Raw genomic sequence first — 15,789 nt, 5'->3', positions numbered from 1 at the left:
TGTCTGTTGTAACAGCTTATTGCCCGGGCGAATCTACTTTCAAATGTAGCTAAGTTGCTCTGAGAATGCGTTGAGTAATCTGAATCTTTTTTCTTGATGTCATTTACTGTGATATTTTCTGCCCTTTCTTTTGTAATTTCTCTATCTAGAGCCTCCATCATAAATGACTCAGAGAAGATGCCCATTCTTTTGTTTTTCTTGTTTTCTCAATGTTCATGGAAAAGGTGCCTTTCAAGGAAGCAGAAACTACCTCTTCTGGTACATTATGGCAGTTTCTGTCATTGTTGCTGTTGTTTGGTTGCACAGTAGTTCAGAGGGGATTTTTTCTTAGTAGATTATGCACACACACAAAACCATTAGGTTTCAGGAACTCTGTTGCAGAAGACTAATCCAGGTCTAAAAAGAAAGAGAAATGCTCTAGATGTGTGTGAGTAGAATCAAATTTCTTTATGGGAATGAATGTCTTTGCCAACATGAAGGAAATCAACCAGTTCTTGTTTAAAATGCAGGTTGGCCTCACTAGTAGTCTGTTATCACTACTTCTTTTATTTTACTGATATCAACTTATATCAGCTAACTGTCCTCAGATACAACTCATGGACGTGTTTGCATTTGGATAATACTGATTTCTGTTTCCCTTCTTCCCATGATGTTCTGCAAAATCATCAAAGGCAAAGCTTTTGCTGTAGTAACTGCTTCAGATAAGTCGCCCCTCACACAAATAGTTCTCTTCAGAGAATGGGTGTCTGGGTTCCAGTATTTTATCTGCTTACATTTCTGATGATGTTGTTACTGAAGTTGCGGTATGTAAAATATTTATACTATTTGGTAGTTCCTACAGCCTGAATGATATCTTTTTTCTTCCTAATTAAATGAAGAATATGCTTTTGGTGAGAGAATAAAGTATTAAAAAATCCTTAACAATTTTCCAAAAGTTATCTTGGCCATTTCTCTCTTTCCCCCCCGCCACCTTGGGTTACTGCCTTTATATCCAGACTGCTTTCATTGTTGCTGTCAGAAAAAAAATGCTGTTAAACCTCGTTTTCCTGATTTTGGTCTGAAGGAAGTCTCTTTAGTTTGGTATCTGCTTTCAATTTATTTTATTGGTTCTCTGATACCTTCAAATCTCAGAAATCCATTCTAAAATTTTAGATACTGTAGGAATCTTTAAATCTGGGGATGGAACTGGGAAGTGTCTGGTATATCTACCAAGTTAAAAGCTTGGGCTACAGGGTAAAAGCTTGAGAGGTGTTCCTTTGGAGGAAATGAGAAAAATGAAGGATGCAGTCAAGACCTGTGTTCTTTAAATCAACGTGTTTTGCCTCGCCTTATGCTTCAGAATACTAAGAGGTTATTTCTTCTATTTTATATTATAGGAGCTAAAACTTTAGACAAGTGTAACAATTTTTTTTTAATTTTACTGTTAAGATGCTTTAGTAGTGTAGCATTATACCTTCTTGGTATCAAGAATACCACCTGGTGCTGTCTTTCCAGTTTTTGTGGAGTTTTTGATGAAGTGGTGTAACTGGTTGTTTACAAAAGGTATTTGTGTTATAGTTTTATTGTTGGTGTCTTGTTTTGGAAGAGTGTAGCTAGATATACTTCTCAGTTCAAGCAATCACAAACTTCTTGAGCTTTATCAGCTGTTTTCATCATAACAATATTAACTCAGTTTAATCTACTCATCCCCCATTTTGGCTGCTTCTTAGAATGGCCAGAGTTTGTTACAGATTCCCATTACATCTGTTTATAGGAGGTACAGACCTCAAAGCTAACTGAACACATTTGCTATGCATTTCCTGTTCTCACACGTTATTTTCATACATAGTTTCAAATGCTTAGACTGAATTTAAAAAGTGACCTTGCCATCTCTGTTGATTGTCCTAATAAGAACTCCCACGGCCACGGACTAATACATACTTTTTGTAAGCTGCACTAGAATTCAGACAGGAGCAAGGGGGAAGCTTCATTTGAAATTCTTAGAACAAAAGGACAGATTTTTGCTTTATGTTGAAATAGGTGTTCTATTCAAACTAGAAATTCGTGATTGTAGTAGCTGAAAGTTACAACTTTATGAAGTTGTAACTTGGTTGAACGTGAGTGGTCTTATGACGGTACTTGAACTGCAAAACAAGTTCGAGATTTTGACAGCATTTTATTCATGAAAGGGAATTTCCAATGGTGCTTTGCTTCTGTATAATTCTGCAATAGGTTTGTAGGTGCTTCCTGATACTAAAACAACAGTTTAATGCTGAATGTCAATTATCTAGTCTTTCAAAGAACAAGCACCATGCTAAACTAAAAAAAATAGCTTCATGTGTTTTGTCAATATGTTTCTTAGCATACACTGTAATTGTTTTGGATTTATATTATAATTAAATGTAGCATAACAAGGAGGTAGATGTCTTTTCACTACTGCTATAGGGAATACTTACTGAATATCTCTGCTTGGTTAACACTTATTGAAGTATTACTTTCACATATGGAAATTTCTCTTCTTAGCTTTAGACTGTAAGCAAAAGAAGTCAAGGTCAAGATCTGGAAGCAAGAAGAAAATGCTGCCGTTACCTCATAGTGCTGATGAAGTTTACATACTCAGATGCAGGTATATAGTGTTATTTTCATTGAAAGAACACATTATTAAGAGCTTACTAATTTTAGTCATAAAAAGATATAGGATTGTATCTCATAAATGTTTGTGATTAAACTGAATAATATGGAGGGTAAGCAATTGCCTATTTTCATTAATTTGGACAAGAGGATTTGATCCTGTCTTACTCGGGTGATTGCCACTTGCTTCTCTAGCTAAAATCTTGCTGGTCATGTCTAAGTAATATTCTGTCCTTCAAAAGAAACCTTACATAAGAACAGATTGTTATTGCTAGTGTTTAAAATGTGAGAGTGTGAGTTGTATAAACTGCAGGGGTTTGTGCTCGCAGTTACTACTAATGAACTCAATTACTAAGTTTTTCAGCTAAAATATATAGAAATAAACTTCAAGAAAATTAAGACTTTTCACTTATTGTCTGTCTTTTATAATTTTTCAGTAGAGCTAGATATATCTTGATGGATTAATTTTAATATTTGCGTAGGTTTTGTGGTCTGGTCTTTCGAGGACCTCTGTCTGTTCAAGAAGACTGGATAAAGCACTTGCAGCGACACATTGTCAACGCAAATCTTCCACGGACTGGAGCTGGCATGGTTGAAGTCACATCACTACTTAAAAAGCCTGCTTCAATTACTGAAACTTCGTTTTCTTTACTGATGGCAGAAGCAGCATCATAGAACAAGGAAACATTTTAAATTTTAATTGGGTGTAAATTTGAAATACTTCATCATTTTTTAAAATAAATTGCTACACTAAATTATGTTTATAAATGCTAAAGACAGAAAAATAGAGGAGGATTACAGTAACATCAAAATAAATTGAATACTTAACAGTTACAGTAAGTAGTCTTTATATTTTATATAGGGTGGAAGATGTGTTTTTAAGGTTTATTATGTTTTTGTCAGTTACTGTGTTCACTATCAATACAAGACCATTATATGTATGGCAGCCATTTTTAAATTGTTGCACATGGGTACTTAAAAGACAGATTTTAATAAAACAAAGAAACCACGTTCTCTTCAGTGTTACCCAAATCAAGGCTCTGTTTATTCCAAAAAGAATTACATAGTAAAATAAGATACTATTATATTTTGTTTGTATGTATGTAGTGTTTTGTATAATACCAAGAACTGCTAATACAATTTACTCAACTTAGGGCATTAAATACCATGTACTTCATAGTTCAAGAGACTGTTTTCGTTCCAATAGGGCAATTAGTACTATTCTATCTAGGTGTGTAAGTGTTTTTTTTAAATCACATGAGGCTTTTTGTACTAAAAAGTGGAGGGAAACTTGTTTAAACAAATTTCTAAGAGAAATATGTACATAATACTGGAAATTTGTGGTAAGGAAATATTCTTTACTTCAGTTGCATTTCTCACTGACAATAAAGTGGTGCATCCATGCTACCTCCTACTTGTCAACAAAGATGGTATTTACCCTTATGTTTTTGTATCATAGTAGATTCAATCCAACTTTCTTTATTACAAAGCATCTTTTTGTTAACAAGTTTGTTACTTTTATGATGATTTACTTAAAGTCTGACTTGCTTACAGAAGTTTGCCTCTACTATTTTATTTAACACTGTAGAAATGTACTAATAAGCATTGCTCACTACACAGTTAGAGTAGACTTTTCATTTATAATTCTGTTTAAAAGATTGATCATTTTAGAAAATTCGAACACAGATTGAATTGTTTCTACATATGAAGAGAATGTTTACAACTTAAATTTTAGAGCTTGTTTTGGATGTGATTATATGTATGAAAACTGTAACACTATGCTCATGCTAAGGACCTACTTACAGAATTATTGAAATAAATGTGCTGTGAGGATGGAAATATGGTGCAGGTGTCTTGGTCATGATGAATTGTGTTTGTTCATTTAAACTGTCTTCAAAACATGATTTTTGTTTAAATCAAATTAGATTCCTCTACAGATCAATTTTGTATGCAAGTAACATTTCATTTTACTCATATAGGGTAACATACTGTAGTTAAGCCAAGGATATGCATTGATATTTTCTTTATATGTAAATAAAGTTAAAAGCAGTTAAAGCAAGAGGAGTATTTTGGTAGAGTATATACATACCTCACTGCCAGTGAAATTGCTTTCCTATGGTATATCTCCTTACCAGAAAAATCTCTAAATAAAAAGGTTTAAAGAAAATCTAAATGTCTATAATGTGAAGCATTTATTTGCATTGTGTGAATTAAGTTTGTGAAATTGATTTGTCTTGCTTGAGATTAGAATCTTCACATGATCTTAAGTAAAAGTACATTTACTTGCAATAAACTGAATTGTTCACAGACGCATTACATTTGATTGGTGGAAAATACGAATAAATGTCTGTCTTCCTGGGTGCACGGAGTTTAGAGTTAACACATGAGGCTTGTTAATGTTCTGATAAAATAGATGGGCTGAAAATGCACAGCTCTACAGGACAGAGTCCTCAGATATGGCCATCCTAACTCTTCAAGGCTGTCATTAAATTAGTGCTATCAGGTGTTTAACTGTACAAATTGCTATAGCTAAGTTTAGCTTTCTTGTCAGAATTTATTCTCTTATAACTGGAAAATCTACGTTGTTACATTTAAAGGCCGGAGGAAAAAATACTTTAGAGATTTTAGAAAAGATAACTGGGATGTTGAAGTATATTGCAGACAAATTATGTGTATGCAGACTAACAAATTTCTAAATTTGTGGATGCTTGTGGGATTTTTTTATACGCTGTGAAAATGGAAGATTTAAAGCAATGTGTTGAAGCAAATAGAGGGAAGTGATCAAATCACCTTGAATGTTTATAATGCTTTAATAGAGTGCTTGTTTACCCTTCTCACCAAAAAAAGTGCTTGTGAGAGCACCATATTTTGTGGCTGTTTAACAAATGAGCAAATCAATGAAGTGCAAATGATATTTATCTAGTATTGTTAAGAATGCTTGTAAGGTGAAGCCATACCGTGCGGAATTTTGCGTTAGCAAAAAACTCTTACTAGGTTAATAATAATAATAATAATAATAATAAAACCCTAGTTCATTCTAGTTAATTCATTAAACCCCAATAGTGAGCTGCTTTGTGTAACGCTAAAATGCAAGGTTGTGTGAAGAGCAGGGAGCTCTAGGGCTGGTAAGTTTCCAAAATGAGATTATATTGATGGGGAGCAGAGTTTTTCACTGACAGGCTGAGTGGGTGCACTGGAGCTGTATGCCTGACTTGCATCAGATCCTTGCAGTATAGTTTGAAATATATGCAGAAGTTCTAGAACTCTTCTGATTATTGAATTAATTCCATATATGGTTGATACAAACTAAATTAACTTTTAAAATAAAAAATCAGAGTACCCTTTAGCTGTCTTTAGCCTCTATTCCTCAAGTGGGCCTATTAATTTTCTTGGTGTCTGTTGTTTGGAAATACAGATCTTCTGTCACTACCTTCAAGGAAATATAAATGCCCCTTTCTGGACTTACAGAAATTCTAAATAATATGTTAGAAGAGGGTAAATTAAATCAGTTGCTTTGTGATACCAAACTCATGTTCTGTGGCTTGAGAGTCTCTGTGGCAGTCTGTGCTAAAGAGCTGGACTTCCAGAGTTGCACATAGAAACACAAGTGTTAGTCTGTTCAGGTTGACTTAGATTGCTTTGGGGTAAAGGCTGCAGTGGTGCAGTGATTTTTGTTTGGTTGATTTTGGTTCTTTATCACAGTCTTACTTGTTTCTGAAGTTATCCTAGTTTCTGGTAAAGGTCTCTTAAGTAGTAACCTCAGGAAAATTACAAAAGAATTTGCAGAATGCTTAGAGAAGCCTTGGAAATTGTAGAAGACCACCCCATACACTTTTTGTAAAATGATTGCCTATATTCCCTAATAGCAGTGATATTTCCAAATTATATTCAAAAATTAAAACTCTGTTGCGTTCCTTGAAAAGATGTTTCTGCAGAATGTTGGAAAGATGATTTTAAAGTGCCCGTGGTAGTGTGTTCAGGCTCTATGCATGGAAAGTGGAGGCAAGCAGACAACACGTGTTGGCTTACAGAGACCCCTGGGCATTTACTGCTGTTTGCCGTGTCCTGCCGCACGTGAGTTGGATGACCTGTGTGAGGTGCACTGTTCTCCTGAGCTGAGGCAGTCCAGCTCTGCCCACAGATCCAACTTCTGCTTCCTCAGGGCACGCCTTACCCAGCCAGCAGTGTCAGGAAATGAGCTGCTGACTCCTTGATGGAGAGGAAGCACTGAGCAGTGATAGGTACCGGGAGCTGTGGGTGAGGGAGAGCGAGGGCCGGGCGTGCCAGAGATGGGCACTGTAACAGTCGGGTGCAGGTCCTGGGCCACACGGTTTGTGTTTGAGCTGTGTGCCTGCGCAAAGTCCTGCCTTTTCAGCCATGCTCAGGGAAATCAGCAAGGTCTTTGAGGTAAGTAGATCACAGGAGGAACACAAGTTATGAACTGGGGCTCAGAGAAGAGCATCCAAAGTTCCAAAGGTCAGCATCACAGGCCTGAGATGGGAAGCCGTGTTCCTGCAAAGCTTTTTTGACTGTGGTGGGTTTTTTGAGCTGGTTATGGTTCCGGGTTTCCTGCAGCGCTTTAAAGCGGGGTTATGCATTAAATCTACCTGATTCTGAAAACCTACGGAAGATAAATTGGGCTGAACAAATGAGGAAACATTAACAGCAAGTAACGTGTACTGGCTTTTAACTTCATGGTTAAGGGCTGTGAACAAAGCCTGTTTAGTTGAATGCTATGGTTAACAGACTTTTCCACTTTTTATCACAATAGTTAAATGCCTGGATACTTAAACACCAGTTTCATATTTAAAAAATTGGTTTATATAGTTTTGACTTTGTTTTAAAAAAAATCTTTTTAGGGTGGTACTTATTTAAAAAAGCTGACTGCATTATGATTTCAGATATTTCAATCCACCATGCTTTGTAGGTGCTGTTGCCTGATACATGGGTAGCAATTGTGATGTAATGGAAACATTTGGCCATAGTGCCAGATTTGTAATCTCTTGCAATAAAATGTTCCTTTTTAACACTGCAGGCTTCTTGGTGTTTTTCCCAGTGTTCGGAGGTGAGCTGCATGGCATGTGTCACTTCATTCTGCAGGGAATTCTGCCCCGACCAGAACAGTTACGTGGCGAGGGAAGAAGGGCAGTTTTGCTGGCTGTAGTCTTCTGAAAATTCAGAGGTGAGGTAAAATGGAGGTATTTATATTTCAGTATTGGAGACCAAGAATGAGAATTGGTGGCTGAGGGAACATCACCAGAGAAAGGGGCCCAAAGCTGAAGCTGAGTCACAAGTAAAAGTGGCTCTCATCCATGCACGTCTGCCCACTTCTCTCTCTGTTCAGTCTGGTTTCACTGGTGCCTTCTTTCTCAGTTAGAAGCAGTTTTCCCCTGCAGCATTAGGTGTGCGGTGTCTTCCACATGTACCTGGGCACAGAGTACACTGAAAAACCCAATCTGCCTGGCACTCTGCAAGTTCCTGGTCTCCTGCAGCGTGAAAGGATTCATAGCCATACACAGCCATTCACACACACACACTGTAAGCAAAAAATATAGTTGATCAAATATAGCATAAAGGACTGTTGGGGTGTGTTTGTTTTAAATAAGGGCTGGAGTGGGGATCCCTTCCATGTTTTGAACTCTGGCACTGCTCGTTCTCATTTCTAGTTCTACTACAGGCTGATAAACTTGTATTTGAAAAGCAAAACAAAAGAAAGCTCTCTAATTTTAGAGCCCTGTTCCCCTATTAAACTTTGAACATAAGTCAGCTAACAGCCTTTTTATGAAACTGCTTAGTAATACTCAAGTGCATTAAGTAGAAGAACCTGGTGGTCCAAGTAGCTGGTGCCTGGTGGCAGCGCTTGCCCTTCAAGGACGCGGTCCCGAGTGCCCGAGCTCGTGTGCAGGTGGCCCCAGTGTGCTGGAATGGGAGGTGGAGGGGTTTGAGCGGTGTGTCACTGGCTGTGACAGTGGTTTGCACGGGTCGCCTGAAGACTGACATGGTTTTATTTTGGCTGGAAATAAAAATTGGAATAAATGCATTCCTGTGGGGATGCTTTTCCTTAGGTGGAGGCAAAGTTTATTATAAAAGCCCTGAAAGACCTTTCTTATGCAGGCTCCACAAGCTCTTCTTACTACAATTAAACCCCAAGCAAATAGTATCCTTGGTAACTGTAAGCCCAGAAACCCCAAAATTACAACTCTTACTGTTCAGTGAGGGAATGAAGGGAGCCTTGGAGCCTTCTCACAGCTTCTAAGGTGCTTGTACTACACATGTATAAATTGCAACGTCGTTGGGCTTTCTATCCTATACTTTTAAATAAAAGTATTTTTAACTTGTAAGATCTGAGGTTAATGTAACAAGTGATGATGGTAACCCTTCTACTTTTGTGTTAGAGACCTGCAACATGAAACATGCTTACATGATATTCCCGGTAAGTGTTCCTAAACATAAACAACCATTTTTTAAAAACCTGTTTATTGGAAACTGGAAACTTCCCATGTAAACATTTGATTATGTACTTTTAAGTCAGCAGCAGCTGTGAATCATGTTTGTAGCTCTCTGTGAAACTCATCCAAATCCATCCTTACTGCTGTAGCAACAAATGCTGAAGCTCTGAATCCCATTGTGCTCTTTGAAACAGCTTCAGAAGAGAAGAGACTGATAGAGCAGAATGCAAGCTAACGCCATTAACCTGTGTTTTAACCAAATAAGGAATTCTGTGTCACCCAGGTACAAGTCTTGCTGACAAGAAATAATACTTTTATCTTTCTCTTCCCTGAAAAAAACAATTGTGTGAAAGTAGGAGAAAGAAAACAGCCTTATTTAGATAAAGAAGCAGGGGAAAAAAATCTTTTAAAAACAAACAAACAAGCAAAAACCCCATAGGTTAAAAGAGAAACTGCAAACAGGAGAAGACAGTATAAGCCTGAGGTTGACACTTGTTTTGTAGTCCCTGAAATCTAGCTGATGGCTTCATTTGCTGTGCCTCCAAATCTTCAGGGGTGCGCTTGGGTTCCTGGCACAGAGGAGGTTAGGGCAAATATTATCCTTAGCTGAACAGCCAAGGATTAAGTTTTAACCCCAAACTGTTAAAGAAATAGGCAGTGACAGGGAAAGGAGACTTTAAATCCAATTTCTTGTGTTGAAAGTCAACTGTACTCATTCTCTTTGCCCTCTGGAGTACATTTACTGATGCTTTTTAAGTGCTGCATATAAATCCATAGACACTTGGTACAGTCATGGAGTAACGTGAGCAGCTTTTCCCATGTATGGACTCAGTCACAAATTTGGTACCGAAATCTGATTTTCCAGGTTCTGCTCATGTAGGGGTTGCCATTCACTGACTTCAGAAATTCCCTCCTTTACTACCTCCATCATTTTAAAACATTCTTTTCTCACTGAAATAACTTCCACTACTAATCCCAGTGTACTCTGACTGCAGCTGACTGAGTGATAATAAATTACAAAAGACCCTGACCCAGAATGTGAGTGTTCTTCCAGGATCCCAAACTCATTTCTTTGCCCTCAGGCCCAGGCTCCCATCTGGGGACAGTACTTAGCCGCACCTCACTGGGCTGCTAACCTGACCGTTTTCATTACCTTCATTCCTAGCTTGGTTTGTTTTCCCTTTCCTCAGTTTTTGTTTATATCCACATTTGCTTTTTCATCTTCATTTTTCATCTCTCTTGTTCTTCAGGACTTCAGTTTTCTGCTGGCTACCAGTGATGAAGCTTTTTGGGAAAGTCCTATAAGCTGTATTACTGTGAACACAGATAGAGTACTTCTCAGTATTCTTAAAAGCATAGCTAATGGCCTAATTTATGATTTATTTTATATAGAGGCAGTAGCTGTCTGTACTTAAGTGATGGAGGGAGGAGGAGATGTTTAGATTTTAGAGTGACTTTGGATTATACAGAACAAAAATCCTCTCTCCTTGTTTTGACCCATGAGCCTTTTGTTATAGTTTCTCTCCCATGTCCAGTTTAAAAGTGACAAAGCAGCTTTGGTGGGCACATGGTGTCAAGTCATGGTCAGCCCACCACAGGTGCTTTATTTCAGCTTTCTATCTCTGAGAATTTGACTGAAGCTGACAAATCTGTTATGCTGTTGTTGTTATTACTGTTACATAGAGAGAAAGCTCTGAAAGATTTGGGATCACAATAAAAATTGAGCTCTTATACAAAATTGAACCAGATATATTCAGAGCTTCAACTGCTTTATGCTCCTGCTGCCAGCAAACAGCAGCACGTGCTGCCCACAGCCAGAGCTTGTGTTCACTGCTGTCACAGGGAGCTCATTTATCAAGAGAGCAAATCTGAACACTTTCCATATTTTTTTTAACTTTCCCTGCATGGACTTTCTTTCTCAGTTCCTTTCTTCTGCCTTCAGGAAAGCATTAGTTGTGTTATTTTTAACTTAAAAAGTTTTGTTAAAATTCTGTCTTAATTCTAGGAGACTTACAAAGGTAAGATTCTTATCCCTCTTCACACTGCGGATCTGAACTACTTCCCTACCCAAAGGTGGTCTCTGCATGCAGGTTAATAAGGCCCATCTCCAGATCTGTACCTAGGAACTCTGGACCTATGCATATGGAACTATGGTAAAACCAAATGAAATAACAAGTATAAATGCAGCCTTTCACTGTGTCAGTACTTTGCCTTGGTTAACAGTCAAAATTATTTTGGTCTTACTCTATTGCAAGGCAGTATAAAATCATCATGATGTTTAGGTATGGTTACTGCTGTAACTGGAAAATGGGGGAGGGCAAGGCCATGGCCAAGGGCAGAGATGTGGACACATGTAATGAAACCACATCCTAGTCCTTAAGCTTTCCTGAACATTATTAAGTTCTCCGTTAAAGTTCACATGATCTCTGACCTGATTAGTGCTGGGAGCTAATTGGGTAGGAGAGAGGATTTGTGCCTACTGCTAAAAAAATTGCTCTGGAAAAACACCTGTGTAAGTCATCAGAAGTTAGTGAGATGCATCTCCTTTAAAATACTCTATTTTGGAAGTTAATGGGGGAGCATAAGGAATGCAAAATATTTGAAAAAAAATGAAAAAAAGAAAAAAAAAGAAACACAAAATCTGTGAAACATGAGTTCAGCTAACATCTGACATGGAAAAATATATTGATACTTCAAGATCAGGTACTATGTAAGAAAATAGCAGATGCAATTAAACTACTTTGGGGAACCTTAACATATGTATCTGCTGTTTCTAAAAATGCATGTAAACCTGAATATTTTGTGGTCTCTCTCCCCCACAAAAAATGTCTTACCCTCTAGAGTGGTAAATGCAAGATGAAAGGAGAGGGTTATCTCACTGCAATATTTTCATTAGGATTGTGCAAGATAAGCCATTTCCCATAAAACGGGAGGGGGAGCAAGCTGTGGAACCCACGTGTGCTGCAGCAAGGCTGGTAATTAGACTACAGCCAGGCAAAATCACAAGGGAGTATGTAATAAAAGAAAGATTTAATGTGATTTAAATACCGTGACGGAGTTGCATTCAGTGACAGCCTGGTCACCCAGTGCAGTGTGACATCTTCCTCCGCAGAGCTGTGCTCCTGCAAGGGGCTCTGCACCGGCCATCTGGCTGGGCTGCAGTGGCACGGCGGGGGACACGTCACCTGCTGGGACACACCAAATTTGCTTTGACATAGGCACAGCATCTTCTCATAACAAAAGCTTGAATATGGCCCAAATTTTACCTCATGTGGGAGTATGTAATTTAGAAGAGATTAAAGAAAAAGGTACAGGGTATTTTGGACAAATGATTATACATCTCCACATATTTTTATTGCTCACAAGTGCAGTGGGTGAAGTGTGTGGTGTGCAAGGATGCAGGAGCTGGTCTTGCTTCCTCCACAGCTTCCATCTGGCAGAGTACTTGTGCTTTTAAGTCCTCTAAAAAGGCACCAGTTTTCCTGTTGTCCATACTTTATTTTTTTTTTCTTTTTGGTAGTTGTCTGGTTTCTTCTCATCAGTGTGTGACTAACGGGGGATAATTTATTTGCTTCCACTTCTGAACTTCCGTGCCATCACGTTCCCTGAGCGTGATGTGGGTTCATGTTGCTGTCTTTTAAAGCATCATGGATTAATTTACCTTCCATTGGTCCTCAAACAGACACTGTTGCTAACAGCAGACAGAGCAGCTCCCATTTTTGAAGTCCCAGCCCAAGCTGCTCTGTGTTCCTCCTGGGAAACAACTCTTTTGATAATGGATTTCAGTCACTTCTCTCTCGGCTTGTCAACCCTTGACTTGGCTCTAAAGGGAATCATTCCATTACAACTCCCTCCTTCTGATAGTCCCAGGTTTAAAAAATAAGGGTTTTTTCCTTGCATGCCATGAATATGTAGGCATAATGTTGCCTGTATTTTTAAGGCTCTGTTCGGACCACACAGTTTTGTTAATCAAAATTATTCTGTAAAGTAAACAAATAACTGGATACTTTATAGACATAACAATTTCATGAATAGTTTCTGTAAGTTAAATATTTTTAATTTAAATATTTAAATTAAGTTGATCAGTTATTTCTGGACAGTCACTCATCACGCTGAACGTTACTGCTGCTGTTGTTGAAGCAATTTGGTAGAGAACTGCTTTTCAGAAGTTTTCTTTACACTCCAAGAGGATGGAGACAGGCAATGATACAAGTATCAGCCATGAGAACAAAATAGAATAATCTGGAAAACTGTCAGTGATGGATAATTAGTCTCCAGGGCATTGTATTTCTAATTGTCCCAGGCTGTGTTTAAATATGTCATCAGGATTAGGGGGAAAACATCTGTTTTCAATAATATTCTAATAAAATAACTTACAGAGCTCAAGGTCATTTCCAGCACCTCTATATAACTGGGGTAGATGACTAATTAAGAGATGATGCAGGTACAGTGCATCCGGTGCTGGATCCAACAGTTTCATTGGCATAGAGATTGTTTCAAGCAGGCTGATGCAGGTATGGGCTCTGCCTGCAGCATACTGAGCAACAACTGCGGCAAAACCAGAAAGCAACAGCTGAAGCTGACCACCTATAACTCATTTCCTGTGCTCTGCAGTAAGCCTTACAAAAAAAGTTATGGAGCAGATGGGCAAGAAATGTTTATGGCCTTATGTGCCTTCAAGTTTCCGTAAACAGATACAAGTGAATGTAACTCAGGAATTCCTCACTGAGACTCCTGGGCTGTGTAAAAACATAAAATGGGCCCGCTGGAAAGGATTCTTGAGTTTCGAAACAAAACCATCATGGATGTGATTAAAAATAGTACTTGTCACTGTTACAGGTGTGGCATTTGTTCATCTAACACTCCTTATAGAAGACCAGGACTATGTAATTAGAGCATCTGGTGCTCCAAGTGAGACTGAATTAAGAGTGCCCCATATGAGGTTAGGGATAAGGGAGTTCCTAACAGGGATTGTCGGTAGCCAACGAAAGTGTTATCATTTTACAAAAGCAGGATTCCAGTAGGATCACACTAACACATTGCTGGTTATTCTGTGGATGGACTCCTGGGCCATGATCCTGAATCATGTCAAAACTGTATTTGGGCTAATGGATGGAGACATAAAAGAGGGAACGAGTGGGGCTTTCCTTCCTTTGTCAGTATGTTTGCAAGGGAAGCTTGCAATGGAGCACCAGCACTGAGGCAGGAACTCTGCCTGGCATTCCCTGGGCCAAGGGCGGGCACAGGCCCACACAGGCAGCAGGACGCCTGTAAATCTGCACCGTGACTCCTCAGTGCCTGTGTGTCTCCTTACTGAATAGGACTCATGAAAAACAGATGTAGGTTTGTGGCGTGTTTAATGTTGCAGAGCCACACTGGGGCTCTGTGCCAGCAGTTGGGTGCTGCACCCTCCTTGTGCTGGGTGTCTGCAGGCAGGGGCTGCATCTCTGGGTTGAAGGCGTCTAACCTGCGATGACTTCCTTTAGTGTTTACAGTCTCTCTGAACCTTCATTACAAAAAAAGCCCACCTCCTAATGATTAAAAATAGCACAGGACTTTGGGGTTTTCTTCTCTTGCACAAGTTCAGATTAAAATAACCATGAAAGACTGTTACTTTTTCTGTACCATTTAATGTATTTTTTGATTGATATACAATTTAAATGAAATAAATGAGTGTGTGTATATACACACACACACATTCACACATGCACATGAAATACAGATAATTTGCAGTAGCATTTTCCCACTGCCTTGAGTGGGTATAAAAATCCCAGATGTTTCTTGCTTTTGAGATGAAAGTCTGAGTTTACCTTGACAGATTGTGATTCATGTTTTTCCCCAGAACAAGCTATTCATTCACTGTTTTCATTTCTAACTCTAGTAACTCCACAGTTTTTTATAATTTCTAAAATCAGTGCAAAGGAGAGACATTAATTCTGGGAGCAGTGGCTTCCCTTTATTTGTGCGCACAGCCAGCTCTGATGACTGCGCTTGAAAACGCCCTGCTCCTTCCTCCCACCTCCTGTCTCTTTAGAGCATTAGCTCTTTGAGAAGGGAAGCATCTTAGCTTTGTATCTGTATAGCTTTTGATACTAGGGATTTCATTTGAAGTTTCTTCTTCAGAGTATGAATAAATAGTAATCTTACAATTGTTTGTTCTAGGCAACAATAAATGAGCCTTGCAAGTGGGCATGCCAGGACGGGACTGGGTAAGTCACAGGGGGAGGAGGGAACAGAACTTGTCACAGGGATATTCTCAGCTCGTTTTATGCCCTGATTTAATTTCTTTATGAGAACAGTAACAGAAGATTTACTTAATTTAGTTATTTGAGACTATTCGCTATGAGAAGTGAGATACAGTAAACTATAGAGCGTACAGAGCATGTAAGCGAGATATGAGTGTCCTGTTACTGATGTATGAGAAGAAAAGGCCTGAAGTCCTGCTTTATTATTCTGTAAATATGCTGTGCTGGAGGCTTTTTAAGCAAGACGAAAGTAGAGGGGTTTTTTTTAATGTTCATTACAAAGGAGTCCTTCTCACACTTGGATGGGTGAATCCCCTTCTCTGACTGTGACTTCATGAGGCCACTTGACCACACAAAGAGGTCAGCCCCTAATAAAAGGTTATCAAATACCAAGAGATTATTGACTTCTCAGTAGTCAAAGTCTGCTCATAAGAAGTGCCAGGTAATTTATTTACCTTCTGGAAACACTAGAACAAAAAACAAAT

At 38.6% G+C, this 15,789-nt stretch overlaps 1 protein-coding gene across 14 annotated transcripts in view; it reads left to right on the top strand.

The window, feature by feature from the left end:
- ZNF644 (zinc finger protein 644) overlaps positions 1–6,694 on the top strand; it is a 73,094-nt gene extending 66,400 nt beyond the window's left edge. For 7 of the 14 annotated variants that reach the window (XM_017805505.1, XM_017805506.1, XM_017805504.1 and 4 more), the window contains 2 exons: positions 2,503–2,605; positions 3,093–3,665. In XM_017805505.1, coding sequence (XP_017660994.1) covers positions 2,503–2,605; positions 3,093–3,285 — 296 coding nt within the window. In that variant the 3' untranslated portion in view covers positions 3,286–3,665. Of the gene's footprint in view, positions 1–2,502; positions 2,606–3,092 lie in introns of all 14 variants that reach the window. The other 7 variants (XM_017805516.1, XM_017805513.1, XM_017805509.1 and 4 more) reach the window with 2 other exon arrangements.
- The last annotated feature ends 9,095 nt before the right edge of the window (positions 6,695–15,789 follow it).

Source organism: Lepidothrix coronata, unplaced genomic scaffold (genome assembly GCF_001604755.1).
Source record: "Lepidothrix coronata isolate B3197 unplaced genomic scaffold, Lepidothrix_coronata-1.0 Scaffold12, whole genome shotgun sequence".
NCBI classification, from domain to species: domain Eukaryota; kingdom Metazoa; phylum Chordata; class Aves; order Passeriformes; family Pipridae; genus Lepidothrix; species Lepidothrix coronata.
The sequence above is the reverse complement of the archived record's forward strand: the minus strand, read 5'-3'. Positions and strand labels throughout refer to the sequence as shown.